Source organism: Aspergillus welwitschiae (assembly GCF_003344945.1).
Source record: "Aspergillus welwitschiae strain CBS 139.54b unplaced genomic scaffold BDQ94scaffold_1, whole genome shotgun sequence".
Lineage (NCBI taxonomy): Eukaryota > Fungi > Ascomycota > Eurotiomycetes > Eurotiales > Aspergillaceae > Aspergillus > Aspergillus welwitschiae.
The window spans coordinates 437,685-465,300 of record NW_020798695.1 but is presented as its reverse complement, the minus strand read 5'-3'; the positions used below and the strand labels follow the sequence as shown (position 1 = coordinate 465,300).

Sequence of the window (27,616 nt, the reverse complement as noted above, 5' to 3'; positions counted from 1 at the left end):
ATGACCTGGCGGGCTGTCATACTATTTGCAGGATCTCCGCCTGAAACCCCGGGCGAGCCAATGCCATCTGGCAGCGAGAACAGATTTGTCTGTCTCCGACTGTCTCCGGAGCAGCTTATCGGAGAGACTCGAGCACTTATCGTGGTTTATCTCCCGCCGGCGCATTTAAACCACCGCCAGCCCCTGACCACATAGTTCGCTGCATCTCACCGACTTTCTCGGATCTACTTTGCTTATGACCTGTTGTGACCGGCACAATGATCTTCTCCGGTGAGGCAGTCTATTGTTGATATCTCTCGCCCCAACAGTGCCTCTGTTCCTCGCCATGGATCTGTTCGGTTAAGCCTGGCGCTTACTGTCGGTTTCCCCTCTCCATCGCCTACTGCTGTCCTTCAGCCCGGATCTCGCGTGATCGATTTCCATTTTCTACCTCACTTTGATCTGCTTCTCTCAGATCATTGCGCATACTTGTGAACTCATCTCTACTCTTACTTTGACACCATGGCTTGTTGACGGGTTGATCCCGCCTTGTGCTTATACTTGTGCTTCCTTGACTGTTTACCATCTCGTCGTCTTTTGTCCACGTGCCATATCACGACGCCATGGCGCGCAGCAAGCAGGGGGTGTTTTCTTGGGAGGATGTGTTGGCGCATCGCTACCAGAGTACGTATACCTTATCCCCAGTTACACTCCTAATATACTGGTAGCATACTAACCACTCATCGCTCACCAGACAACAAACCATCCGGGCTCCCCAGGTCACGACGATACAGCGCCGTTCAAGGCCAACGGACGTCCTCTAAACCCGACACCAGAACGGAATGGACCATCCAATCGCAAAGCGCCCTACTGGCCAAGCTATCGCCCGAGCTGCGACTCATGATCTGGGAGATGGTCCTGGGCGGCATGCGCATCCACATCATCCAACGTCCGAACCGGCGAATGGGCCATGTAGTCTGTCCCCAGACTAGCGCATGCGATATCTGTCGCGGCGGACTCCCAGGCATCAAAGAGTCGGCGGGTCTGCTGGCGCTGTCGATGACATGTAAACAGATGTAAGTCACATCTCATATACCTACTACATAGCCCAATATACTCATTGATACTCAGCTACTGCGAGTCTATCTATATGCTCTACTCGCTCAACACCTTTGAATTCAGCAATACCTGGTCGCTGACATACCTGCGACCCACCATCCCGGCCGACTTCTGGGACGTCATCCGCGAGGTCGAACTCCGCTGGGCGTTCCCGGGCCACTGGCTCCCCTGCAAGGACCCCGTCAAGTCGGTCTACTTGTCCGCTGGCCGGCAGCAGTGGGTCGAGACGTGTCTGGCTCTCACAGACATGCAGGGCTTGCAGACGTTCACGCTGCAGCTGAGTGGGAGCTGGTTCTGCGAGCCGGTGGAAAAGATCCCGGTGTTCTTGGAACCGCTACGGGCGCTGCATCTGCGACAACGATGGAAGTTGCAGCTGCCGAGGCAGCCATATTACGTAAAGGAGATTCGGAATATTGATGGGGATTTGAGAAAGCGGGGGATTGAGTGTGTGGTGAGGGTGGTTTAGCATTTTTGATAGCGTGTTAGCGTGTTGGCGATATATTTATACCCTTAATAGTTGCTGAGATATTTAATGGATGGAAATTGCGATTTAGAATATATTAATGAATGCATATTCTTTGTTGGTGTACTAGTATAGTAGTATCTATAGCACGCTCTGCCACACAATATATATACTAGTACCATGATCATACCCACAAACAGTCAACATATAGAACGCAAGCCGCCAACATCCTTATATATTTACATAAACCAGTCCAATTCAATATCATCTCCTGCTCACTGATACTATTACCACCACTATCACTACCCAGTATCACAAGTTAAAAGCTTAAATAATCGTATATCCCACCTCCCCATCCTATCCTCTACCCCAAACATCCCCCCCAGCACAGCACAGCACAGCACAACACAACAACAAGCACATCAACATTCCCACCCATCACCACAGAAACCCACTCGCCACAAGATACTCACCCATCAATCACCTAATCCAGGGGTAAGTTCACCTACCAGAATAGTTAATTATATAAGAAGACGATAATATTCTAACCGAGGAATGTGCGTATGTATGCATGTGGCGTAGACAGGTTATGTAGAGTAAATGTACCTGCGTCGATGGAGTACTGTAGCCTCTGTAGTCTAATTTTGTTTCCATTCTTCGGCGTTTGACGTGTCTTGGCTGCTTATTTGGGGTAGGAGGTGTTGAGTCAGTGGACTGGTTTGTTTGGTGGTGGAAGGGGGGGGTGGGGGATGTTATAGTAGGGGATGGGTTATTCTTTATGGAACGGAAATGAGCTCAACATTGTATTCTGAAATATCGAGGGTAGCTCGGGTAGTGGTTCAATTGGTCGTTGGTAGGGGTAACTGGCGCTGTTTAGAGTAGATGTATATTGTATATATGGCCATGTATAAGGATACCGAAATCCATCCTTGACTATTCATTGCTGCTTATGCCTACTAGCTCATGTCTAGGATAGTACTGGTACTAGCAGAGTATATACAGAGTCGTGGCGTCGTGAGGGGTTGTATTTCGGATCTCCAGAAGCTTCTTCTATGGCCAATGCTTGGGAGTGGATTGGGGATGATGGCCTGTAAACACCAAAGACAGGTGCACACATTCCCCCTTCGCCTGGGTGGAAAGAAAACAAGCTTATTATCCTCCAGTACCTCCTCGGTGGCATACGTCAATTCAGCTTTTGTGGTGGCTGGTGGCTGGGCCAAAGAATGTGTGGACATTCTTGACAAGGAATCGAGAGAGTTGCGAGATGGAAAGTTGATGAGGTGCTCAGTTGATCGGTTCCATGGATGAGATGTTAATCTTCATTTAAATGAAAATGGATGGAGTCAGTTCTGGAAGGGATGGTTCATGGTGTATGCTGGGATGGGTGAAGGTTATACAAGTATAATAGATGGGAGGTAAGAGAGGAGTGACATCAGTTGCATGCACATGGATTCCTTAGTGGTAGGCTCGCATTCTTGAGAATTGTGCCATTGAATTTCATTCAGGACAGTCGAGGGGAATTGGAGAGAAGACTGAGACAGACAGTTCAGCTAGTAGATAGAAGCAGAACAGGTGCTGGTGCTGGTGCTGTCTTCCGCCGACTCAACTGCACCATCTCATGTCGACCTGACAACGCCAAAATTCCCGAGCGGTGCCCCCGATTAATACTCCGCGGATGCACACTTCTTCTCTAGATTGTTTGCTCATTGACAGCCAGTAAATCAGGGAGCAGGCCTGGTGGAATGTCTCTTCCTCCCCAAGAATGGACAGCCGGCATACCGAGCCAAACAACAAACAACCAAATCTACGAGTCTGTTCCACTGATGTACATCCAATTACCCAGCTTAAGCTCAACAGCACCAAAGGAGGCAGTTTGTTAATCTGTCCATTGCAATGGATCGACCGTCAATAATCATATCAGACATATTAAATACATATCACTTCAACAGGCGGCCATGCACTTCAAATTCTTCTTCTCTTTCCCAGCCCCATCTACACACGTCGTACTACATACTTTAGGGTCTGTACTACTGAAGTAATCAACAACCATGCGACAGGCCATGTCCACTCGCCCCTTCGGTGCATTTCGAAGGGATGTTCAAATAGCTCAAGCTTCCGCCGCCCCGTATTCTTCGTACGGAGGTTCGTCATCTACCTACGACGACGGTCAGTGGCACGGAGGATATTCATCGGGCAGTTCATACGATCAACAAGCAGGCTCCGGTCAGAGCCAGTCAGGAAGTATGTCTTCAGGTAGTGGGAGCACAGGGAGCTCGGGCACAAGCGGAGGCTCTTACGGCGCTGGTAGTGCCGCCCAAGCCAGCCCTGTTGCTTCGACAGAGAACTCAGCGTCGTCATGGTCTGAAGGAAGTTCCGCCAACAGTGGCCAGGGCAATACGCAGGGGTGGAGTAGCCAATATGTTCAAAACTCACCGGCTCCATCGGCTGTAAGCGTGACATGGGAAACGTCGGCCATTCCTACACAGACAGCCACCTGGACAAGCATGACATCGAGCACCTCCACAACCAGCAATAGCACACCCACTGGCTCGAGCACTACCGAAACCGAAGCCCCCGCCAGTACAACGACAGCCGCCTCCGCCGCAGGTACCTCGCATACCGCTACGCCTCTGTCTACCAAGTTGGCCATCGGTCTGAGTGTTGCATTGGCTGTCGTGGCCATCCTAGGCTTCTTCGTGTGGTCATTGCACCGGAAGAAACGTGCCTTGCAGAAAGCAATAGCTGGCCACACCGGCCGCAACGAGAAGCCAGACCCTAGCCCACAACAACCATCAATGATGAAGAGATGTGTCAACAGCGTCTGCAACGGTGCATCAGCCATAAAGTTCAAGTCTACCAAATCGCGTCTACGTTCGAGTTCCATGCGTCTTCCTGGAGCTCCCAAGGCGGAGTACAAACCAATCAAGGACCTGGCACTCAAGGTATATGCCAATGGCCGCGGGATGCTACGTACGGCAGCGAACATTGCACGGTCTACCTGGAAGAAGTCGAACGTGCATGTTCCCCGACCTGCATCTGAGTATATGCACGATCCCAACAGTGTCTTGCGGGATGGCTTCCGTCAGATTCATCGGTCATACTTGTCTTTGCCTCAGGCACGCAGCATCAACAACAATAAGGATAACAAGGATATCCATCCCGCATTGCGAGGTCTACATTCCTCCACTGAGACATTAGTCGGGGCAGACATGGGAAGAATCAAGGAAGTAACCGTGTCCAACACTCCTCCAAAAGAAGAGACTGGCAGGATTCCAGAGGCCAATGTCGCTACAGTGGAGACCATTTCGCGAGGCACATCGACGAATTCCAGCTCCCCGGCAGTTTCGAGAAGCCCAACCATTGAGGTCCCTACTATCGAAATACCCACTTCTCCTGGAGCACCTCCAATTTCATTGGCTCGTGTGTATCGCGTCGACATGGATTTCCGCCCTGTGAGCCCTGAACACGTTGGACTCAAGGAGGGTCAAACGGCTATCCTACACCTAGTATACGAAGATGGATGGGTAAGACATCGCCCTTTGGTAACTCGTCGTATAACTCTAGCTAACATAGTCAGGCATTGGTCACTGTCCTCGAAACCAACAAGGAAGGCCTTGTCCCACGGGCTTGTTTCTCCGCCCAACCTATACGGAACCAAGCCCAGTATCTCGGAAACAACATCAGTATCTCGACGGATCACGTTCCTCGCTCTCCGCGTCCTGCGACTCCCACCTCTCCATGCGAGTCGACATCTGATGGCGACCTCGGACGGTTCTACTCGAACTGCGTGAGTCCGGAGTTGCCGCCAGTTGACGATGAGAGACCACAGACGCCGCGGCTGAAGTCCTTGCCGTCGATTGCGAGTTTCCTGAAATCACCTCCCAGCTTTAAGAGCATGGTTTAGGTGGCTAGTAGATTTCGCTTCATGTGAATATTCGGTGTGACCCGTGTTAAGCGACGGGTGCACTTTTATTGTATATAAACGATATCATAATGTCTTGTGCGGATACCTTATAAAATATTGATTTGACACGTTGGTTGATAGATCTCGATAGTAGATGTTGCGAGACATGAGATGGCATGTTTCGCATTCCCTCGTCCATTTGTGAACTATCTACTCTGGGAGTGATCCATCGTTACACGGCTCCTTTTCTGTAGCAGTTCGTCTTCATCTTCATCTTGCTTCTCCCGCTCAAGCGTCCACTTATTAGTAGGGTAAGACCTCCCATGGGTGTACACCAGCTGCGTTAAATGGTTTGCCTTAATCACAAGAGCAGTCACATCACACATAGCAGCTTATTGATTCCTAATCCTTGACATATCAAGATGGCAAATGTGCTCAGGATGTACTCTACATGCATCCTCAACCATGCTATATATATTATGCATAGTGTCTGTATCTCTAAAATGATTGCAGTCAGTACATGCTCAATCCATTTCAGTGTGTGTTTCGGGCAGTAGATATCCTAGATATAAGTATAAAATGCTCATAACTAGCAGTAATATATATTTCCAGTCATGTCATCATTCTACCATTTATATTAAGTTATCACAGCAATGATGAATGGAATAAACAGAAGGGCGGAAAGGATCCTTGTTCGGATGCAGTGTCTACTATCCACTACATATACTTGGTAGATGTACCTGTGCAGTAATAACCCTCCATCCATAGCCTACTTTGAACCTACTACTAAACCCAGCTTCCAATAAAACATTTAAAATGAACATAACACCCCATAAATACATATTAATTATTCCACAGCACTTATACTTGAAAATGCAGTATACATCCACACAAATATACACAAAAGTATGGGCATAAATAAAATACACATACACAGCAATACCACCACACAATCCCACACTCACATGACACCACAACCGACGAACCACAAGCGCCCGTTCCAGTGCAGATCACCGCTGATTTCATTTACCGTCCGAAAGAAAATCCATCTAAATATAGCTACGATGCTATCTTAGCGTGCGGGGTCTTCTTGCTTTCTTTCTTTCTTTGATGCTTTTGTTTATTTCTATAATTTTCGTATGAATATATTCGAATAAATTTCTATGTCTATACAATATGTATCAAGATTCACGTTATATTTCAATCATGAACTATCTACACACATACATAGTTGAAAGTAGATGGGTCACCGAGATAATATGGGGCCAACATTCCTGTTCCTGAACCATACCTCACTACGTACTACCTATTTACCCACCCACACACACACACACACCTAACTAAACTAAACCGTCCACCCCGTAATACCAATTAATTAATTTCCTCAATTAATCAATCAATCAACTATCCGGATTCCATCCCTGTCTCACTTCTCACCTCATTCATCCACCTCATCATCCGACTCCGACTCCCGAACTGACACAGTCAACAAGTCACTAGCCAGGTACACACACAACACGGTCGGGTAATTCCCATCCTTCTTTACCCGTTCTATCCTATCTCCTTCCTTACTATCCAAGTAAGTAGTGTCCTGATTTCCTGATTTAGTTGCACCTCGTTCGTTCGTTCCTGAACCCGTTCCACGTTCCAACCCTCCCTCCATTCCGCTTTCTGAAACCTTAGCTACTTTCGGATCACGTTTTCATAGCCTACGTGGTATGCTACCCTAGTAAATTAGATAATCAATCTCGCTTCAAGTGAGTCCATATCCTCCAGCCAGCCATACTACTATCTAGTACATAGCCAGTAAATAAATCAAAACATTTATTTTACGAATGGCAACCAGTAAGTAAAAAACCGGGCACGTATATTCATTTCCCAAACCGGGGAGAAAATCCCCCATCCCTAAGGATCTAGCGTACCTTGTTTTGGGGGGGAGTGTCTAGGCTAAGAACGGGGTGGAAATTGTGGGTTCTGAAAGTGGAGAGTAACTTAGTCTAGTAGAAAAAAAGTAAAAGGGGGTTGGTTGGTGGGTTTTGGGTTGGAGAGGTTGGACCCTGAATTTTCTTTTCTCTACTCTCGGTTCCAAAAGTCTTGGCTTGGGGTAAGATTTACCTTTGGGTAAAGGGTGTTGTGAGGTTTGGTTGGCGGAAATTAAGGGTTCTTCTTTTCGTTTTTCTTTTGGTCACTCTTTGTGTGTGTATTTGTGGAGGGTATTATTATCTTTCATTGATATAGTTTTTTTCTCTATATTATTATTGATGTATGTATGTATGTATGGACATATGGGCTGATGGTTGATGAATGATGGAAGAAGTAAGCTGGGTCCGTCTGGGTCTGTTGGAGAAGACGGAGGGGACAGAGGGTCCGTTCAGAAAGTCCGGGCGAGGCGCGCGAAAAAAAATCTTGATGATGGTGCGTGTAAAGTGCACTTTAGGGGAACACAGACAAGGCATAGATTTACCCCATAATAACTACGATCTATTGATCTTGATAAGGGTCTCGACCAAGACAAAGTGGATATGATTTCTATCTCGACGATGATCGTGTCGAACTATCAGTTTATCCACAGTGCAAGGACACAAAAAGAGGACAGGACTAGTTTAGTACGAATTGGTCTGATTGCAATACGAACGGCTGAATCTAGGCGATGCACGTATCTTCCCATCTACGCATGGTGGTAAGAAAAGTATCAGTAGATGCTCAATTCGGTATCTGAGATCGCCAGGAGTCAGAACAAAAATGGAAAATGAAGGTGCCGCTGCGCCTGTCAGACCCCAGCGCCGAAACATCTGTCTCATAAACGCGGCCATGACTGGCCAACACCAGTGCTTGGCATGCACCCTAACAACAAAACACGGGATGAAATGAAAATGAAAATGAAAATGAAAAATTGGAAATGATTATAAGGAAATTAATATGGAGAAGCTGAGGAAATGCTCAAGGCTAAAACGAATCCAAATGAAAAGCCTGTCACGATCGCGCCTCCCAACCTGCCCGTTTCCCCAAGGTATCCGATTATATAACCTGAAAATGCATCATAAATAAAGGAAAGGAAATGATCTGGTGGTGGACAAAGTGTCACATAAAAAGGAAATCCAGAATGAATGAGTAGATAGGATGGGGATGGTAGATAACCACCCCAGATTGTTGTGGCGAACACTAGTAGTATTCGCAGCCCGCCGACCGAGGCGGTCGCCTCGGGCGCGGCTGGGCGAGAAACGACCCGATTCTCGTCCGGACATGAGCCCGGACGCCGGCAGAGGTGTCATTAGAATCCATACGGAAATGCTCCTTAGCAATGGAAGGATGTAGCGAGTCGTGAAACATGCGATGCCGCTGATGTGAATCCGATAACAGGCGGAGGCCAATCGTGTATCTCGTATCATGGTGTCGTCCATCGAGAGACGGTCCAGCCAGATTATGTGGTCGTGTAGGGTTGTACCTTGCGGGAACCCGAAGTCCCGACCGGTCGCTGCGTACCGATCAAGAGGCACCGAGCCTTACGTGCCGCAAGGTGACATTATGAGGGGTGAGGGCTGAGACACGCCCAAAGTTACCGGCCGTTGTGCGATCCGTCAGGGCCAGAATGGCCAGAATTCCTCTGTCGAGTATCGAGCCACTCCATGGGGACATCCTGCCGCGAGGCGGGCGTCTTCTGATCCTCAGGTCGGCCGGTGGGTGTGTTCTGGGGGAAGAGGTTGTTCAATTCCGCAGCAAGGGCGGACGCAGTGTAGGCACGCAGCTCCCTCTCTTCACGCTCATCTTCCTTCATCAGGCGTCGCTGATCCGTCTTCGAGAGATTCTCCCGGCGCTTCTTCCGGATCTCGTGGATCACCCACACAAGCACCTCCTCAGGAGCACGGTTCCGGGCCTTGCCATGTCGTGTTGGGCTTCGAACATAGCGTCTAGTAACATCTGTGGCTCCATCGATCGAGAATGCAACGCAGTAAGAGATTTTCCGTCCCCAGCCTATAGCTATGGTTAGCGTATGTCAGACGAATGGACACTAGATACATACCCTCAGTGTAGAGACGGGGCTGATCCCAGGCCTCCTCACAAGCATCTACATGCACCCAACGGCGCTGATGCTCCGAGTACACCTCAGTCCAGACGTGATCCTCGGCGTTCCACACCCATCGTACACGTCCACCAAGGGCTCTGCAGAACATGCTAAAGCAGTTGGCCCATTCACCGGCACGTCCTCGTCGAGTTTGCAGCAACTGCCACACATCCGAGTAGCGGGGGAATCTTTCGTAGGCACCACACATTCCTTCCGAGCATCGGTACAATTCGACACGAGTTGCACCGCGTGCGGTCTCATCGGGCGACGGGGGAGTCATTCCTTGGGCGATCGAGGGCGAGCCGCATCGAGCGCAGGGAGGGTTATTGACGAACTTAAAGAAGCAATTCTTGAACCACCTATATCAAGATCGGTCAGCAAAGCTCAGAAAACGATTCATTACTTTGATAAAAGAACTCACCTGAGGAGCGCCCGAATGACGCAGTCTTGGTATCCCCATTCCGGCTTTCCTCCTACACTAGCTGCCTGAGCCTGCATAATCTGGCTTTCTTCCTCTGCCTCCGAGTACAACCGGTCAAGGGGAATATGGGCGAGAGCCTCATCCAAAAGACCGGGGTTCTCATATTTGGTCGGTGTTACAGAAAGAACGTGGAGAAGATTGCGAAATTTCAGAGAAGCCGGATCTTGTGGGGGAGCAGGAACGATAGGAAGATTGCGGAGCAAGGGTGATTGAGTAGACGTTTGCGGAGGCATTTGGGGAGGGTATTGGGCGGCGGTCGGAGGCGGTGGTGGTGGTGCTCGCGAGGGATGAGGCGGGTACAGGCCAGGGGACATAGCCGCGGGCGCTGGTGATTGTGTGCGGGATGAAGCTCGGGACTGTTCCTGAAGCTGGTTGAATCTCTTGTTGCGCATCAATTGTTCGAAGGCGTTGGTAAGTTCTGAGGCGTCGAAGTTCTCAGGCTGCAGCGCCGGGTTGTGGTGTCGACCGTCCGCCATGGTGGTAGGGGGTAGGGTCAACGACACCAGCGAGTGTTAAGGCGTGTGAATCTCCAGATTGGGTGACTTGCAATGCTCCTGGGTATTCGGAATCGACTAGTAACGTGTCTCCGGATGCAGGGAAGAAACACGGAAGAGATGAAAGTTGGTGGGATGGATGCAAAAGTGATGTCGACGCAGGCCAGGTAGTAGTAGGTTGGAAGGTCCGTCAGGTCGGCCGGTTGTAATGATAGTCGCACAGCCTAGCCAGGCGGTCGCCACGCTTGGCGCTGGTCAACGTAACCGCCACGACTACGGAGGGATCAAGATGGTGACGAAAATAGGCGGATACTGAAGCCAAATGTCGAAATGGCTACAGTATAATCAAGTAGTGTGAGAAGGCGAAGATATTATGTCCAGGATGTTTAACGACCGAAAGGGTATAGGAAGGGTTTGGAGAGGAAGAGGGGAGTGGGCGGGCGGGCAGGGGAACCGAGCGAAGAGGAAAGGAAGAAAGAGAAAGAAGGAAGGGAAAGGGAAGAAAGAGAGAGAGGAAGAGAGCGGTTAGAAGAGGAATGGGGAGGGATGAAATTGAAGATACCTACGAAGAGGTAGGGAAGTAGTTCCTTGGGGAGGGAGGGAGAGTAGAGGGAGAGAGAGAGAGAGAGAGAGTAGAGAGAGGAAGGGAAGAAAGGGAAGGTAACTAACTGCTAAGAGAGTTGAGAAGCAGTTACGCAGACCGTGGCCGAACAATACGCAATACTAGTAGTAATACGACGACGGAGGAGGGACTGACTAGTCACAGGAGAGGTGATGATTTTTCTGGCCATTGGCGCTTTTTCTCTCCACGCCAGCAGCGAGGGCGAAGCGTCGTCAGCCTTGAGCTCTTCGCCCCAATCAGGGCCCCGCGCCAGCACCGCAAGCCGCGTGTGTCCCGCCCCGAAACAGTTAACTGAACCATGGCCAAGACCCTCGCTCTGGTCGGTCCGCTGCTTGCTTGCTTCTGTCTGGCTTACTGCGACGCACTTCTGCTTCTTTCTCGTGCTGGTTCCCTTCCTCTCGGTATGGTTTCTGCCATACAGCCAGCCCTTTCCCAACCCAAAACCCTTGTCTCTACTCCGTACCACTACTACTCTCAAACTGCATCCATTCTCTGCAGACTCCTCCGATCTTTTCCCCAATTATTGACCCCAACCTTCCCGCAAGTATATTTCTTCTTTGTCAATCCCTCCTTGTCGCGATCCGATTAGGTCGATATCTCTGAACTTCAGGCTCCACTTCTCGAGCCCGATGTCAATTCTCCCTGTCCATCGTGACCTCTTCAATGCTAACAACGGTGTGGCTGTCTGCTTCTACTACTGGTAGCAACAACAACAACAATAACAACACCAACTCCATCAACACGACTCCATACAGCGCCCAATAGCACTATCACTATACTAGTATGGACCACTGGTAGATAGAAGTTAGACTATGTATTTTTCTTTCCCACCCTCTTACTCTATCTCCACTTTCTTCCTAGGCCCTACAGAGAGGAGACACGCCTGCTGATGAATCCCTCAAAAAGCTTGGCCATGTCCGCGTGGGTTGCACGTCGTGATCTGACATTGGGACTGGCTCTTCCCCTCAACCTCGTCTACGCAAGCCTTGCACAAATTTCACTATGATCCTCAGAGCTTCATCATCTTTCTGGTCACACCCTCCCCGTGGAGGTCCTGTTCCGCTATACAGAAGATTTGCATCTCCCGATCGGGTAACTGTCGAGCGCAATCTTCCGCGCTCTGGGTCCGCGCCATGGGGATCTCTTTCGACGTCAGCCTGCCTGTCTTACGCGGCTCTCTGACCAACGGACTAAAAATGTCACCATCGTACGCTACCATGCGCAACGACCGTGCTCCGTGCACGCCGTGTCCACCTCAATGGTCGATACTAGGCAGTAGGCACACCATCAACAGAATTTTAAGGAGCTCTTCCTCCACAACAAGAGAAATTTTTACATCTCCAACAGCTACTCGAGCACAACAATCCAATAATTCTACCAAAAGGGGCAATTTGGCAGAGCGGCATGGCCCGTAGCCTTACGAGTATACGACTCATTGCTTGGATTTTTAACCCACATCAACAATTCCCCTCAGCTGACGAATCGCGGATGAAGTCCTGCCCGAATTTGGGAACCGATTCTTTGGTGGACGAAGGGATTGGGCAAATAGGAGGGAGTTTGATAGTCATGTAAGGCTAAGAACTGCACTATTTGCCAGCTAAATTACTCGGAGAGCTGCCATAGAAGCAATTGGGGGGTCAGCACCGTATGTCGGCGTCGAACTATATGTTGGGCACGTCGTGGCCTCGAAGGATCTGAGGGTCATTTAAAAGGAGTCCTCCTATAAGAAGAGCAACCCAAACCCTAGCCGGAACAGACTTCAGCCGTCGTATGGCCGGCGATGATCATGGTGATCTTGATGACTTAGAAGAGCCAACCTTGATCAGGGTTCAATTGCGCCTTGCACGGCAGACTTCTATATGTTTCAATTGGAGGACGACTCCATGATAGACACAGCGATCAGAAGACAATCACGCCCGTATGCGCACGACACCCTTGAAGCAACTCCTCAGCAGTCCGTACGCATAAACGCCTTTTCTGTACATATAAGACGACCTGTCCAGCGCCCTATCTTCTTAGCATTAGAAGCACACGCGGCATCTGCACCCTGATGAATGTGAATCCCCACTCTGACAGTTCTCATGTACCACAAATCGCCAATTCATTTCCACCGTCATTTATTTTTCCCTCCCAAAAAGGAAATCCCTAGGCCAATCATTTATGCATATAACACATCAAGAGAACCCTACACCATTGATTTCAGTCGATGAATAGAATAGCGGCGCTGATTGACACCTGAAATTGACTACAATAATACCGAGAGAGCTGTTCAAACAACAGAAAGAGAAAAAAGACACCCCGGGACCCGACGGCGTCGAGTACCCGCATTTCTTCCTCCCAACTCAAAGCGGAAAGTAACCAACGGAGATAAAACCAGTCGGCGTTACAGGATTACGGCATCCTTCCTAAAAAGGACGATGGGTGGCGGAGACGCGCAAGCGTCCGTCTTGGCATGAGACAAGATCTGGCTAGAGGGAGCTTCCAGACCCATGGCCCTAAACCCGTTTCTGTGGTTGTCCAAGGTGTCAACAGGCAACACAACCGTCCTAGACCCTGGCCAGGGGGCTTGGCGTGGATACCTCATCCGGTGTTGTGTGGCTTTTTCCTTTTTTCCCTATTCTTTCTGAGTTTAGTAAGTGGTAGATTGAGAGCAAGTCACAACCCTTTCCAGTCGTTCTCGGGTTTGTGTTCCATTCCATCGGTGGTCGAGACCCTGGACGATCTCATCTCTTGTTTTTGAGGACATTCTATCTACAGAGAGATTTCTCGTGACCATGGTTTGGTTTGATTGTTCTTCTCAATGTGCTTTAGATATAAAAGATGGGGTTGGCTAATATTAGCAACTCACACCAGGTAAGAAGGGGCATAGTCCTCTTAGACATGAAATTGCAATTCCAGAGATCAGTTCTTGGTTTGATTACGCAGCACTATGCAGATGACTAAGGACCCGGCTTACGGCATCCCACTTGACCCGACCTTGAACTGGACGGAATTGAACCCTTGAAACCGAACACGTGAGGCATCCCTTTCCCGATTGGTAGAATCCCTAAAGTAAGGTGCCGCCTGTTGCGGTGGGTCTTTTATCGATGCTGAACTGGCATGATTACGACAACTTTTTCTAGGTGGATTCTTCAATGCCTCCATAGACAGTAGACAATACTGTACTGAACAGAAGAAGGTTAACGGAGTAAGCTGCGCGGCTCAAGCCGACAGAAATTCTGTGCACATCTACTACCCACATCCTTAACCAAGTTCCAATGACCCAAGGGTCACGGTCAGTAACTGAGATTACTTATCCACAACTACGGAGTACTGTAGAGTTGAACTAATTAGTTTGTGGTTAGCGGGCCGTGTCATCGTGAAGTCATGATTAGATACATACTATGTACAACAACCTTGTTTATTTTATGTGTCTTGCAGATACGCTAACTATACTCTACAATATAATATACCATAGTATAGTATTTCTATTGAATCAATATATGTAGATAGATACTATATACGGTAGTCTACCATCTCTCCAACAGGGATATATATATATACACGTATGTATGATGTGATGATGCAACCGCAACCGCTACTACTTCACCTGAGACATTGAAACAGATAGCAGATACTGATAGATATGTCCCAGTAGGTTCCTTGCTTCACGTTACTCGCGGACATACATGCATACGACCACGCATACTTGCTTGATTCACACACACACATACCATATAGCATAGCATAGCATAGCATAACTTGCCACTACTGATACAATACTACCTGCGCCCATCTGTCTGCCTGTCCTTCATGCTAAGGTAGCATAGCATGAAGGACAGGGCAGCTGGGATGTTGCCGCTGCAGTACCACCGTTACTGTGCAGGATGTAGGAAGTATCTATCTGTAGGTACGTTTCTGCTTCGCTTTCTTGTTCTTCTTCTATCTGCTCTGTGGTTCATTGTTATATTTATCTATGATCTATTATCTGTTATCGATATATTATCCACTTTCCTAAAATAAGCAATCGATTAATTATATTAAATATCTCGATAAATCTCATTTTCTAACTACCGACTGTATCGAAATACTCCATCAACTGACTCAAGAAATGATCTACAACATGTATGTATATGATGACGTACACCCAAACGGGCCCATAATCCCTTTCCTCATCCCGGGACGGGTAAGTATCTGCTCTGCCTTTTGTCGTGTTTCAGATAGGTAGGTAGGGATGTGGTTGGGTTTGTTGGATTATCGATGATCATTGTTGGGTTGTATCAGATACGCGGCTTGATTTGAATCCTTTTTGTTATACTTTTTGCCATGTGTGGATCGTGGTAGTGGAAGGTGGATTTGACTTCTTCGATGGATGTTCGGTTCGGGTGTTGTGCTTGCTGTCCTGTAGTGTGCGGTGTGGAGATGGGGATGGAAATTTAAATTCTTTTTCTTAGGTACACACTACTCTAGTTTGGATGCTAGTAGCTATCAATCAATCTTCTAGAAGGTGTCTTGCCTTGCATTAAGCGGTATCTTTATTATGCTCTGTCGCTTGCCGAATTGATACTTAATCTATGGATTAGAAGATCGCTATGCCCAGAAACTATGTTCGCCGTGCTTGTGTTCGCCAAAGAGAATATGAACAGTAAATGCTGAATGAGTGAATGAAGGAAGGAGGTGAAAAGAACAAGGAAAAAGCTGCAGTCATAACATAATCAGGTTGAACACTTGGATAGTTCGGCAACAAATGACTTGCCCCAGAAAGCACTGCGACATTACCGTCAGCCAACTATGCGTTGTATAGTTATCAATGGGCCGCGTCAGCTTACCTGGTGTACTTGGAGATGTATTTGTAGAGCTTTTCGAATTTTTGGGCCCGCAGATCGTCACTCATCGACACGGCCTCGTGGTATGCGCTGGCAAGTTCTTCCGTGTTCCACGGGTTGACTACAATGCTGCCGTTAAGGCTTTGCGCGGCTCCAGCAAACTCCGACAGAATTAGCACCCCCTTGCGTTTCTGCTGTGTTGCAACGTATTCGAACGACACTAGGTTCATCCCGTCGCGAGTCGACGACACGACACACGCGTCGGAGGCGGCATACAGCGCGATGAGCTCATCAAAGCTCACCGATTTGTGCATGAAGTGGATGGGCATGTAGTCGACCGTTCCTGAGCCAAGGCTGTTAGGAAGCGCGAGAGAAATATTGGCATTGCCAGACTTACCGAACTTTCCGTTGATTCTGCCCACCAGCTCGTTCACCACGGCCCTCAGGTTTTGATACTCTTCAACATCCTGACGACTCGGGACAGCTACCTGTACCAGCACGACTTTGCCCACCCATTCAGGATGCTGGGAGAGGAAGACCTCCAAGGCATGCAGCTTCTGGGGAATACCCTTGATGTAGTCCAGGCGATCAACGCTGACCATCAACTTGGTTCCTTGGAACTTGTTCTCGAGACTTGCGATGCGGTTCTGCACCTTGGGGCTCTTTAGGCCCTCGGTGAACTTGTCGGGATCAATGCCGATGGGGAAAGCTCCCACGGCGACAGACCTGTCTTTGAATTTGACACTGCTTGGGGTTGTGACCAATCCACTGCCGGAGACGTTAGCTTACAACCCGGCCAGACAGCGAGTGGCCACTTACAGGATATGAGAGCAACAGCTCAGGAAGTGACGCGCATAGTCATAGGTATGGAATCCGATCAAGTCACACTGCAACACGCCGCGCAGCAACTGACTCCGCACAGGAAGGATTCTATAGATCTCACTGCTCGGGAATGGAGTATGCAAGAAAAATCCAATGCGGATATTGTTCTTGCCCAAGGCTGCGAGTTCTTCGCGGAGAACTTCCGGAAGAAGCATGAGGTGATAGTCGTGGACCCAGACAAGGTCTCCTTCCCGGGCCTCATGGGCGATAGTCTTTGCGAACAGACGGTTCGCCTCACGATACGCATCCCAGGCAGCTTCGTCAAAAACAATTTCACCGGGATGATAATGCAGAAGAGGCCACAAGATTGAGTCTGATAGCTCACATTAGCAACAGATACAGACCTGTCGCGCCCTGCCAGGTGGCAGCCGCAGGAGATAGGTGCGGATGCACATCCAATGCAGGTGGAGAGGGGGAATCATGACGATACGTACTTGAGAAGCCATTGTAGTGGCGATCTGCCAGTTTGTCGTCCATGAACACCGGGGTGGCGTTGAACTCTTCCTGCAAACGCTGTTTCACGGAGTCGATCTCATCCTCGGGCACTTCCAGTCCTGGCCAGCCATACCACTGGAAGGTTGTGGTCTTTGATAGTCCGCTCAAACCAGTCACCAGGCCACCAGAGGACATGGAAAACTCATATTTCCCACCCCCGGAGCGACGAATGGTGATGGGCAGACGATTGGAAACGATCAACAGGCGGTGATCGCCTTCCGAAGAAGAGCCGTTGGCAGCCATTGGAAAAGGAGGGGGGGGAAGAGATAATGCAATGGAGAGCAGAGCGAAAGGAGTGTGCCCCGCTTTGAAGATGGATCGAGGATGAGATGAGTCAATTGAGGGGGAATGATAGGAGGCCGCGAGGTAATATAATGAGAGTAGCTGGGGGGCTGGAAGGGAAAGGGAGGTGAATAGTTAGTAGTGTAATGGTGTGTAGTGGTGGTGAAAGTGGAAAGTCGAAGGGGGAGGGGGTAAAGATGTGAGGAATTGAAGATGAAAGTTGGTGATGGTATTTTTGGTTTATCTTTCAAGCTTTCCGCTTCCCATCAAATGAGACTAAAACGAAAGTGTTCGTGTTGCCCCTCACCATTTCCTCTCTGTGACTTCACTATCCACTTCCCACTTTTCTTTTTCTCCTGCTTTCTCTCTCTCTTCCCGTCTCCATCCCTCAATCACCCGTTCCCTGTCTGGAGTGCCGGAATCATCATTGACCAACCCGGTGTTCCATGTGCTTCGGTGTCCATTCCCATTGTCTGGCGGAAACAAGGCGCGCGTGCGCGACACAGCGACCCAACGCCCGGTCGAATTGTCGAGAACCATCGCCAAAACGCTATCTTAGTGCCGGTGGAGAGACTGCGGATCCCACGGGAACCACAACGTCAATGATCTCATTGGTCTGTCCGCTATAAGCTGCAAGGCTATAGCAGACTGCCAGGCAAGTTTTCTTCTTCTTTGGCTTCATCTATGCCATGCATATCATCGGGCTTGTGATCTGAGACCATAATCCTGGTGGCCTAGATCCGGGTCCCCGTTCCCCTTCCCCTTCCCTTCATTTCTTTTGCTCACCCCCATGATGCGACTGGCATCTGCCCAAGACAAGCCCAAAGAACCTGCCCGAACCCCTCCTTCGCGCTTGGAAATGCCCCTCCCCAGTCACACACTCCCCCCGAAGAGCCCAGAATGTTCCTGTCATTTTCGCATGTGCTTCATCTCCCCGGTCTGGACGGCTTTTCCCTGGTCCAATCATCAACGTCACCACTCCCTGCTTTCTTCATCTGCTGGTTCGGGTGTCTAACCTGCCCCCGGGATTTTCAGGGTCGTCGCATTCACTCTCCCCCCGTGACACTTAAGACATAGCTCCTGCCGTCGCATATCAATCCCACACCCTCTTTAGCATCCCTTGGTCCGGAGAAAAAGAAGAAGAAGAGATTAAACCTCCACGGATCTTTGATTCCGAAAAGCGGAACAACTCTTTCCATACTTCAGCCTGTCTTTGTCCTTCAGAAACCTCTCAAATCTTAACCTCCAATTCCAATTCCTTGTGCTGCAGCACTTGAAACAATACCATAGGGAAGACTCTCTCGGTGTCGCTTCACCCCAATGACGGTCTTCATTGCCTCACTGTATGTTTGCTCTTCTTTATCTCGCAGTCGATTGAGTTCTCACTCACACTGTCCAGCTTTCTCCCTTATACCATTGACTTCCAAGCCACCGAGTTAAGACATGCTCGGCGCAAGTCATCTAGCAGCTCTTCTCGTGGAGAGGGCCGAATCATAGGACGACTGGCAGACACCAACCGCAAGCACCATTCCAAGAGCATAAGTCTGTCGCTAACTCCTGGCGCGACCACCGATGATGAAAGGATCTTCAAGCCTTACGTCTCGCGCTCTGCAGGCGAGATCCCAGCTGCAGATGATCCCAACGGCCCAGGCCCTAGTGAGCCTCGTACCGTCTCCTGGGGCCAGAGCCGTAAGTTCAATCAGCCGCGCTTAAAGACCTCTCTTCACCCGGGTCCGTCCATTCTGAGCCGTCCTGACCCAGGGGATGACGTGGACAACCCGCCCTACTTGGATGGTCCTGCAGATGTTTTCAGCTCGGAAGAAGAACACGGGAGCCCTCGTGCTCTGTTATCTGAGCTTGACTGGGTTGTCAAGGCAGCTGAACAGGGCAATGGCGGCTTGCGAAACGCCATCAATGCTGCCGAAGAAGCAGGCATGTTGACGGACAAGATGTGGGTAGGCACATTAGGCATGCCTACGGACTCATTGAGAGATGGAACGCGCGCCAGTATCTTCGAGACGCTTGAAGATGAATACGAGTCACTTGCTGTGTTCGTCCGCGACAGCGAATTCGAAGGTCATTATACCCACTTTTGCCGCGCTGTCCTGTGGCCTGCTTTCCACTATCAGATGCAGGAAAGCCCGCGACACACAGAGTACGACGATTACTCCTGGAAGCAGTATGTCAAAGTCAACGAGGCATTCGCAAAAATTATTGCCGCATACTGGCGTCCTGGTGACAGCATCTGGGTACATGACTATCACCTTCTGCTTCTTCCGGGAATGCTCCGGGAGAGGCTGCCAAAAGCAGAAATCGGCTTCTTCATGCATACTGCATTTCCCTCGTCGGAGATTTTCCGCTGCCTGAACGCTCGAGATGCACTACTGAAAGGGCTTCTCGGTGCGGATCTTATTGGTTTCCAGACGGAAGAATATTGCTATCATTTTCTCCAATCTTGCATCCGCCTTCTAAGGTTGGAAGTCTCCGTCGATGGTGTACAACTCGACCGCCGATTCGTCCATGTGAAGAACATGCCCATTGGTGTTGACGTCAAATCGTTGGACGCGTTGCGCAGGACTACGCATGTGAAGGATTGGATCGCCAATATTACCTCTCGGTATAAGGGTAAACATTTGATCGTCGCTCGCGACAGGCTGGATGCTCCGGGCGGTATCAAGCAAAAGCTCCTCGCTTATGAGCTGTTTCTGAAGAAGTATCCTAAGTGGAGGGAGAAGGTATGTTCGGGCAAAGCACAATGCATGGTCTAATACATTTGGTACTAACTGGCCCAGGTTGTCCTTGTTCAAGTTGCTTCGGCTTCTGAGCTGCCTGAATTAGAAGCTCAAGTTTCGAAAATTGCTATGAGGATAAATTCGGTATACTCAAGCTTGACTCATCAGCCCCTGGTACTTCTGAGACAGGACATCAGCTATTCGCAGTTCTTGGCCCTCATGAGTGTGGCGGACATCTTCATGGTCACCAGCCTTAGAGAAGGCATGAACCTTAGTAGCCACGATTACATTCATTGTCAGGATGGAATTCTGGCATCCCAGCGTCATGGCTCTCTCATTCTGAGCGAGTTTACAGGGAGCGCTTCCCTCTTCAGTGGGCACGAACTTCTGGTTAATCCTTGGGATTACAAAGAGGTTGCCGATGCGATCAACAAGGCGCTTTCCATGACGCCTGAACAAAAGGAGCGGAACTGGCAGTTCTTGCTTGAAAAGCAAACCCCTCATACAGCGATAGCATGGTTCAACTCATTCCACACCGCTCTGACTAATGCACACAGCACGCAGCTATCTCGTGAACTCAGTCAGGTGTCACTTCTATCCGTCAAGGCTGTGAAGGAGGCGTATGACAATTCCAGCTCACGTCTTTTCTTCTTAGAAGACGACGGCATCATTGCTCCTCAAAACGGATCTTCGACTGACCTAATCGCTCTACTCGAGCGCTTGCTAGCAGATCCCCAAAATACAGTGTATGTGACGAGTAGCAAGAGTCCAGAGCAGCTCGACTCAGCCTTGGAAGCACTCTCTACTAAGGTGGGGTTGATCGCCGAAAATGGCTGCTTCAAGCGCGAGGTCGGCTCGTCCACTTGGAAAACGCTAGTAGACATGGAAAAGGCCAAGGACTGGCGGAACGGCATCCGCAAAGTGATCCAGTATTACCATGAACGAACTGAAGGAAGTGAGATGGAGGAGCGTCGTTGTCTCATGAACTTCTGCTACGAGCATGCGCATGATCCGGAGATCGCCGGGCGCCAGGCCTCGAGCCTAGCAGATCAGATCAACGGCACACGGGGAAGCGAAGCCATCCGCGTGGTCCTCAGCCAGGGCGCAGTGAGTGTCGAGCCTCTGGACGTGTCCAAAGCCAAAGCAGCCGAATCCGTCCTGCGGCAGTTACCCCGCACGCCGGATTTCGTGTTTGTCGCCGGGGGTGCGCGCGGCGACGAAGCCCTTTTCCGCTGGGCTAATCGCCTGCATGCTGAACAGATGATCCCCAGCGTGACCACCCTGACCGTGGGCTCCCACGCCACGGAGGCCAAAGCCGTGCCTCCCGGTGACATGAGCATGGCCGATATCGTAGACGCTTTTACTTCTCAGCCGATGGCAAACGGCATGTCCAACGGACACACCAACGGATATTCTGCTGAGGATACTAACGGGCATGCAAATGGTCACGTCCCCGAGGTGAATGGCGTCAACGGAGAAAGCCATGACTGACCCCTTCACCCCTCTCTCTATTCGTCCAGAACTCTCAACCACTACTACCCCATCCCTACTTCATTCCTTCCCAGGTGAACATGTAGCATCCATACATCCTCTGACCCCTCGTTTCATCCCACTGTTATCTCCCTTTCTTTTCCTCTTCCCCCTATCTTCTTCTCTTCTCTCCACATGTCTAGCTACCTCTTTCCTAAGTATGATATAACGTGTCACGGCGAATGATCATAATGTGTCCATCGAAAGGGAACCTCTACCTCGATACACGATAATTATACCATCCTTCCTTCACTTAATTCTTACCATTAGTTTTAGTGTACTTTAAAATAAAAAAAGGACAATACCGTAATTAATTCCTCCGTACTGCATCGTTACATAAGATAAGATAGTAGTCAAGACACAAGACACTAGATCGGATTGATTGATTGACTGATTGATGGTCTATTCCAAAAACAACCAGACACAGGTTCCTACCTACTAGCTAACTAGTTACCTATGGATCTTACCTCCCCCGCAGCCATGGCCAGAGTCAATAGTCAATGCACAATGCACCCCTGCCTTTGCGAAATAAGAGATGCAACCCGGGAGAGAACAGAATAAGAGAGAAGGGGTACTCGCAACTATAGAAAGGAACAGTAACCATGAAGACACCAAGGTAGAACAGATAGAAAAATAGGGTTGTGGTTATGGAAAAAGCGGGATGAGTAAATACATACAGTAATTCCGAGCCCCCGCGTGAGTTGAGCCAAAAGAAGTAAAGGTGAGAGTAAGAGGGATGAGGGGATGAGGTTGCAAGGTTACAGTAAATGCGCCAGAAGAATGGAGGGAAAATAGATGCATGCATGCATGCATGACCGGAACGCGTGGGAAAACTCTACCGGGATTTCCAGGAAGGAACCGAGACCCATCGGGAGGAAGGAAAAAGCAAAGTCAAAAAGACGGAAAAGAAAGAAAAGAGGCGTAAATCATCAGCAAGGGAATAATAATAATAATAATCGTAGCAACCAGATCATCCGGGCCCGCGTTTGACATTACACGGATAAAAGCAAAAAGAGGTGAGGGGCAAGAGACGAGGAACAGCAAATAATAGTTACACTTGGGCGACCAGATAAGGTACGTCTTTGTCAGGCGAGATTTAACCGCCCACGTCAGCATTAGGTGGCTCGTCACGCAATGTAGCGGACGGATTGGTGCCGGCTGATATCAGGGTCGGTGCAACCCGTCTCTTCTTCGGCTGTTGCTGATTCTGCTGTTGTGCCTGCGGAGCGGCGCTCTGATCTTTGTCGTCCTCCTTCTCAGACTCACCGGGTCGTTTGCCCAGAACACTGTTGCTGACATAGCTTGTCCCACTTTGGGAGGCCGCGGACATGGGGGTCTGCGGCGGGGTAGTGAGCGGGAGTGTCGGAGGCTGGGCTGAATGGGTTGCTGTCACTAGCGGCACAGACCCAAGCGTAGGCGTCGGGTTGTTGATGAGCCTCGAGCTACCAGACTGTGTCGTAACCGAAGAGACAGAGTTGGACCGTGCCGGACTTGCGGGAGGTGCCTGAGTCGGATTTGTTTGAACCGCCGAGCTTGGTTTGGCAGTGACAGGCGTGGGGAGCGGCGTGTTATTGGCGGATGAAACGGCAGCTCCTGTCTGTTGAGCCGCTGATGCCGGAGCCACATATGGTTGGCCCAACTCTCCCGGGGAAAACGCGAGGGTCGAACAGAACCCGTCTGACGAACTCATCATCAAAGTCAATCCGTCGTTTGACCTGGATACGTTTAGTACATCGCTAATCGGTTCCTATGTCTGAGACAGAGCTTACCATGTCAAGTCGGTGAATGTGGCAAAGTGCAAATTGCTAACGACACAAATTGGTGTCTGTTGCTGGGTGTCATATACCATGACCCCATCCTGGGTCGCCACAGCATACACGATCCGATAAGGTAACGTGAAAACAGGTGCAGGACTCTGGCTTACAAGTCGATCCGAGGCCTTGGGAGTCGAGCCATTCTTTGCTTGGTCATTCGGCGCCGAGGTCGGGGGTTCCATAGAAGCATTGTCCCCCGTAGAGCTCACTACCGGCTCGGGAAGAGAAGAGAAAGATTCCTCCGTTGACGAGGTATCTAATGTGATATGCTTGGCAGGCTGGGGACCCTGCCGAAGCGTGTAGAACACAGGTGAGCATTTCACTGCCACAGAGGGCTTCTTGTGGCCCGGAAGGTGTGAGATGGGAGGCTTGTTGAAGCCTGCACGAGTGTAAATGTAAACAGTGTTCGTAATCTCATCTGTAGTCTTTGTCGGATCGGTAGCAGACACATGCGAAGTTTTGTATTGGCCTGCAGGCGTGAATAGCAAGCTACCATCGGGGGCAAATGTCAACCGCCGGAAGAAGGAGGTGAATGTCTCATTTGCATATATATTGGCATTTTTCACGCCAAGTCCACCCAACAGACCTGGTGAGGGTACTTCCAGTGGCTTGACTGCGGGTAATGGCAAGGATGGCGCTGGGGATGCCGATCGACGGATCGAGGGAGATGACCCGAAGGATGAGCGTCGGCTGTGAGACACCGGTGGAGGATCCATGGGCAGATTCGAGATCATCGGTGTGCCCGGGGTAGAGGGGGCAGGGGACACAATAGCAGCAGCAGAGCTCGGCGCTGTGGGTTGGGAGCGAATAGAAGGATCCGGCGGAGCTGGGCTACTGGAAGAGATGCGTTTGGCAGGGAGATCCATCTTGAGGAATTTCCCATGGGATGTAAGGGTGAATTGACCATCCTTTGTTTTCAAGCTGTAGATGTGGACAGAACGATCTGACGATTGCGTCGCCACAAACTCATTCAGAGGATCCCAAGCTACACCCTGGACATAATGCGAATGCTCAGCGATCTGGCGTACCATTTGACCTAAATTTTTGATCGTAAGCGGAAAGGCATTCCTCGAGGCATTCTGAAAGAGGATGCTCACCTGTCTGAGCATTATAGATCCGGGCAATATTGTCCATGCTTCCTGTTATGATGAACACGCCATCTGGGGACCAGGCAAGATCATAGATCTCTGCACCAGATGACCGACACATGTGCTTTACACGCCATGTTTCCTTGTCGTCAGAACGATCTTCACCCAGACCAGATTGTGTTTGCAATTCCGATGGGACCCAGAGTAACACATTGCCATCATCTCCGGCAGATGCCAGCATCTCGCCTGAAAAGATTACGAAGACGAGCCGTTAGAGACAAGATTCGGTATACGGATCGAGGAGATATCTACCTTTAGGACTGAAACGGACCACATTCACAGCTTGGGTGTGTTTAATCAGTGTGCTCAGGTAGGTCACTTTTCGTTCTTCGCCAGTTGTCTCCACTTTCCATAGCTATGGTTGTATTCTTGTGTCAGAGAAAGGCCGTGAGGAGGAGTTTGGAGGGGGAGGAGGTCTGGTGAGGGGGGTTCGTACTCGGACGTTGTTATCACTAGGGAGGAAGAACATTAACACCATGGACCCATAATTGGACTTAACACAAAGAGTAGTTTATCATACTTGCCGGCCGTGGCCAGACGACCTTTGCCATTGGGGTCGAAATGGACCGAGTAGATGGGGGCATTGTCGTTGTGCCACGAAATGAGCAACGGGGTGGCCTTCATGGTGAGCACGGCAGCTCAATGAGGGCCCCTGGGGAGTAACGGAGAGGACTACAGCTCTTCTTGCGCGCAGGGGAAGAGCTTGATGATATTGTATGCTGACAGTGGAAAGGGTGTGAGATCGCCACAGCAAGAGGAAGCGAGAAGGGGTAATGATCGGAGGAGGGAGCCGTTCGTAGAGAAGGTTAATTTATTGCTTGGAGCAACGAGAGGAATCAATCGATCAATCAGTCAATTAATCAGGTGCCGCGGAGCACGACCAGTCGAGGGACGGAGGATTCCAGTGGGGACACAAAAGAAAGGGATAGATCCGGTGAAGGTGGCCAGGGAGTGAGTAGTCACAAAGTCGTATCGAGGAAAGTTGAATGGGAAGAGAAAAAGAGGGCCCAGCGACAGAGAGCCAAAGGGTCGTAGTGGTGATGTCGATGCTTCCCGTGTTGGTTTCGCTTCCTCGTGTCGCTCTGGCGTTCAACGCGCCCGGCGAATGACAGCCGCCCTGACCGTCAGCATCTTTCCTGTAGATGCAGTCGATCAGCATTTCAACTTCTCCCCGTGGTTACAATTTTCTACGCTTCTGGTACTGAGGTTTGTTTCCTGTCTTTATGCATGTCTTGAACATACCAGACGGTCGGTTTTCTACGCGACTAGATATATGATTTTGCCCATGGTTTGGGGTGGATCAATTCCTCCTAGCTCAAAGGTGTATAGCAAGCAGATATATACCCAGCGACGGTACCTGAGGGATCGCTTCTCTTGCGTTTACTTTGGGTTTACTTTCATTGGCTTCTCCCTGCATTCCTATTGGAAGGGTAAAAAAGCACCCTGGAATCCGTTGGCCCTGCATATCCATGCGTAACAACGTCGATTGTCGCAGACTCGCTTCTAAATCATAACTCCTACTGGAGGGGGTGACAAATGGGGTAATCATACACAAGAGAAGAGAAAGATCCAGTCCATAATGGAAGCACCACGCATATGCTTTATGTAACCCAGCGGCCAATCGTCTCGCCGAACCAGCTGACGGCTTTCTCTCTGCGCTTTTGCCGTGCGTCCTCGTGTGTCTGCATGAATGGCGATGCCTCCTGTACGTACAATTTCTGTTGCTCCAGCTGCGCATTGTGTGCTCGGATCTCCAATTCTCGTTCATGTGGAGTAAGCTGTGCCAACGGTTTGGACGGTTTCAGTCCTGTCGGGATCGTCTCACCTCCAGGAATCTCCAGGGCTCCTGGTGCGTTGGCAGGTGTCTGCTGTGCCTCTGCCTGGGGGTTGAAGAGAGAAGTGAGAGGCGGGGGCTCCTGTCCAGCTTTCCGTGCTTCTTCGGCCCGTTTCTCGTAGTCAAGCATCTGATGGTAGAGCTTATCGGCGTGCATCTGAATCCGTTCTTCCCTTTCCTCGTCCCAGTTGAAGGAGGAAGCGTATCCTAGTGCCTGGAGGAATTTCTGGATGACCGTCAGCATATACCGACCGACAACAGCTCAGGCATCGCAGGGAAAGAAAAGAGCCGGTTTAACTGTTCCTGCACTTACAGCCTGGGTGGTAAAACAACGAGAGAACTTAGCGTTTTCCTCAGAGCACAGAGTCACACGGGCCCGCAATCGTTTCTCCCAATTGCCAGTCTGGAAGCAGTATGTCAAGTCCTCATGCTCCAGGGCGCAATTTTCCATCGCCGCACGGTGCACGGTATCACCGCGCTGCTTGTACTTCTCAATCACTCGCTCTGCAGTCTTCTGTTCCGTCGCTTCCTTTTCCTGGGGCGGCTTGTAGGTCTTCCAGAGATGCGCATAACGGCCATCTTGGAATAGAGAAGCGGAGGGAAGGGCGGGTTCGGAAGGCTCGGCGCTGACAGATGGCTTCGCATCTTGGGGTACCGTCTTGGAGGGGTCCTGCGATGAGGGGACTGAAGTGGTTGGGACGTATTTCTCTGGAGCTTCATGCTCGAGGTATTCTCGCAAGCCCGGGTCAAGCTTTTTGACCGGGTCGTCCTTGTTCGAGCCACCCCAAAACCAGCCCATGGTGTGAGTGCAGTGAAGGCGTCCTTTTTCGGAAGAGTAATGGTCCAATTGCCAGATAAAATGCGCGGTTAATAGGTAAGAGTATTGAGGAATATATGGAGAAGAATTGGCTGGAGCATGCGGAGACCGACCGCAAAGGCACTTGACCGACCGCCATACCGCTTTAGTCT

General features: G+C 50.0%; 9 protein-coding genes across 9 annotated transcripts; 5 read left to right on the top strand and 4 right to left on the bottom strand.

Annotated features, from left to right (window-relative positions):
- The first annotated feature begins 163 nt into the window (after positions 1 to 163).
- On the top strand, positions 164 to 1,732 carry BDQ94DRAFT_132418 (uncharacterized protein). The gene is made up of 3 exons (XM_026764055.1): positions 164 to 663; positions 734 to 1,055; positions 1,111 to 1,732. The coding sequence occupies exons 1-3, from the start codon at positions 603 to 605 to the stop codon at positions 1,562 to 1,564; spliced, it is 837 nt and encodes a 278-aa protein (XP_026632142.1). The 5' UTR covers positions 164 to 602; the 3' UTR covers positions 1,565 to 1,732.
- Positions 1,733 to 3,609: 1,877 nt separating this feature from the next.
- On the top strand, positions 3,610 to 5,465 carry BDQ94DRAFT_164895 (uncharacterized protein; the record flags this gene model as incomplete). The annotated part of the gene is made up of 2 exons (XM_026770141.1): positions 3,610 to 5,085; positions 5,139 to 5,465. 2 exons carry the CDS (start codon positions 3,610 to 3,612, stop codon positions 5,463 to 5,465), a joined length of 1,803 nt encoding a protein of 600 aa, XP_026632141.1.
- Positions 5,466 to 8,900: 3,435 nt separating this feature from the next.
- png1 (peptide-N4-(N-acetyl-beta-glucosaminyl)asparagine amidase) lies at positions 8,901 to 10,737 on the bottom strand. The gene is made up of 3 exons (XM_026775185.1): positions 9,950 to 10,737; positions 9,487 to 9,887; positions 8,901 to 9,437 (listed from the first exon to the last, which is right to left on the bottom strand). The coding sequence occupies exons 1-3, from the start codon at positions 10,483 to 10,485 to the stop codon at positions 9,022 to 9,024; spliced, it is 1,353 nt and encodes a 450-aa protein (XP_026632140.1). The 5' UTR covers positions 10,486 to 10,737; the 3' UTR covers positions 8,901 to 9,021.
- A 4,873-nt stretch (positions 10,738 to 15,610) lies between these two features.
- Positions 15,611 to 18,186, bottom strand: BDQ94DRAFT_132409 (glycosyltransferase family 20 protein). Its single transcript, XM_026764054.1, has 5 exons — positions 17,247 to 18,186; positions 16,750 to 17,125; positions 16,328 to 16,698; positions 15,934 to 16,273; positions 15,611 to 15,871 (listed from the first exon to the last, which is right to left on the bottom strand). Exons 1-5 carry the CDS (start codon positions 17,548 to 17,550, stop codon positions 15,820 to 15,822), a joined length of 1,443 nt encoding a protein of 480 aa, XP_026632139.1. The 5' UTR covers positions 17,551 to 18,186; the 3' UTR covers positions 15,611 to 15,819.
- Positions 17,677 to 18,287, top strand: BDQ94DRAFT_1869 (uncharacterized protein). The gene has a single exon (XM_026775169.1). It carries the CDS (start codon positions 17,803 to 17,805, stop codon positions 18,193 to 18,195), a length of 393 nt encoding a protein of 130 aa, XP_026632138.1. The 5' UTR covers positions 17,677 to 17,802; the 3' UTR covers positions 18,196 to 18,287.
- Positions 18,288 to 18,909: 622 nt separating this feature from the next.
- On the top strand, positions 18,910 to 22,190 carry BDQ94DRAFT_176830 (trehalose-6-phosphate synthase; the record flags this gene model as incomplete). Its single annotated transcript, XM_026772762.1, has 3 exons — positions 18,910 to 18,932; positions 18,989 to 20,324; positions 20,382 to 22,190. 3 exons carry the CDS (start codon positions 18,910 to 18,912, stop codon positions 21,810 to 21,812), a joined length of 2,790 nt encoding a protein of 929 aa, XP_026632137.1. The 3' UTR covers positions 21,813 to 22,190.
- Positions 22,191 to 22,801: 611 nt separating this feature from the next.
- Positions 22,802 to 25,553, bottom strand: BDQ94DRAFT_1880 (putative chromatin assembly factor 1 subunit B). Its single transcript, XM_026775174.1, has 6 exons — positions 25,334 to 25,553; positions 25,250 to 25,265; positions 25,066 to 25,168; positions 24,763 to 24,999; positions 23,621 to 24,701; positions 22,802 to 23,566 (listed from the first exon to the last, which is right to left on the bottom strand). Exons 1-6 carry the CDS (start codon positions 25,435 to 25,437, stop codon positions 22,948 to 22,950), a joined length of 2,160 nt encoding a protein of 719 aa, XP_026632136.1. The 5' UTR covers positions 25,438 to 25,553; the 3' UTR covers positions 22,802 to 22,947.
- BDQ94DRAFT_132403 (uncharacterized protein) lies at positions 25,369 to 25,832 on the top strand. Its single transcript, XM_026764053.1, has one exon. It carries the CDS (start codon positions 25,520 to 25,522, stop codon positions 25,766 to 25,768), a length of 249 nt encoding a protein of 82 aa, XP_026632135.1. The 5' UTR covers positions 25,369 to 25,519; the 3' UTR covers positions 25,769 to 25,832.
- A 265-nt stretch (positions 25,833 to 26,097) lies between these two features.
- BDQ94DRAFT_132401 (uncharacterized protein) lies at positions 26,098 to 27,563 on the bottom strand. Its single transcript, XM_026764052.1, has 2 exons — positions 26,961 to 27,563; positions 26,098 to 26,873 (listed from the first exon to the last, which is right to left on the bottom strand). Exons 1-2 carry the CDS (start codon positions 27,444 to 27,446, stop codon positions 26,415 to 26,417), a joined length of 945 nt encoding a protein of 314 aa, XP_026632134.1. The 5' UTR covers positions 27,447 to 27,563; the 3' UTR covers positions 26,098 to 26,414.
- Positions 27,564 to 27,616: the final 53 nt, after the last annotated feature.

Coding starts and splice junctions, on each gene's coding strand:
- BDQ94DRAFT_132409 (XM_026764054.1), bottom strand. CDS start 17,550: ATGGCTGCCAACGGCTCTTCTTCGGAAGGCGATCACCGCCTGTTGATC. Junction 16,699..16,749: donor AGCTGTTGCTCTCATATCCT/GTAAGTGGCCAC, acceptor CGTCTCCGGCAG/TGGATTGGTCACAACCCCAA. Junction 16,274..16,327: donor CAGAATCAACGGAAAGTTCG/GTAAGTCTGGCA, acceptor GCCTTGGCTCAG/GAACGGTCGACTACATGCCC.
- BDQ94DRAFT_132401 (XM_026764052.1), bottom strand. CDS start 27,446: ATGGGCTGGTTTTGGGGTGGCTCGAACAAGGACGACCCGGTCAAAAAG. Junction 26,874..26,960: donor GTTGTTTTACCACCCAGGCT/GTAAGTGCAGGA, acceptor ACGGTCATCCAG/AAATTCCTCCAGGCACTAGG.
- png1 (XM_026775185.1), bottom strand. CDS start 10,485: ATGGCGGACGGTCGACACCACAACCCGGCGCTGCAGCCTGAGAACTTC. Junction 9,888..9,949: donor GTCATTCGGGCGCTCCTCAG/GTGAGTTCTTTT, acceptor ATCTTGATATAG/GTGGTTCAAGAATTGCTTCT. Junction 9,438..9,486: donor GCCCCGTCTCTACACTGAGG/GTATGTATCTAG, acceptor CCATAGCTATAG/GCTGGGGACGGAAAATCTCT.
- BDQ94DRAFT_132418 (XM_026764055.1), top strand. CDS start 603: ATGGCGCGCAGCAAGCAGGGGGTGTTTTCTTGGGAGGATGTGTTGGCG. Junction 664..733: donor GTTGGCGCATCGCTACCAGA/GTACGTATACCT, acceptor ATCGCTCACCAG/ACAACAAACCATCCGGGCTC. Junction 1,056..1,110: donor TCGATGACATGTAAACAGAT/GTAAGTCACATC, acceptor ATTGATACTCAG/CTACTGCGAGTCTATCTATA.
- BDQ94DRAFT_1880 (XM_026775174.1), bottom strand. CDS start 25,437: ATGAAGGCCACCCCGTTGCTCATTTCGTGGCACAACGACAATGCCCCC. Junction 25,000..25,065: donor GGTCCGTTTCAGTCCTAAAG/GTAGATATCTCC, acceptor TAATCTTTTCAG/GCGAGATGCTGGCATCTGCC. Junction 24,702..24,762: donor GATCTATAATGCTCAGACAG/GTGAGCATCCTC, acceptor TCAAAAATTTAG/GTCAAATGGTACGCCAGATC.
- BDQ94DRAFT_132403 (XM_026764053.1), top strand. CDS start 25,520: ATGATATTGTATGCTGACAGTGGAAAGGGTGTGAGATCGCCACAGCAA.
- BDQ94DRAFT_1869 (XM_026775169.1), top strand. CDS start 17,803: ATGAAAGTTGGTGATGGTATTTTTGGTTTATCTTTCAAGCTTTCCGCT.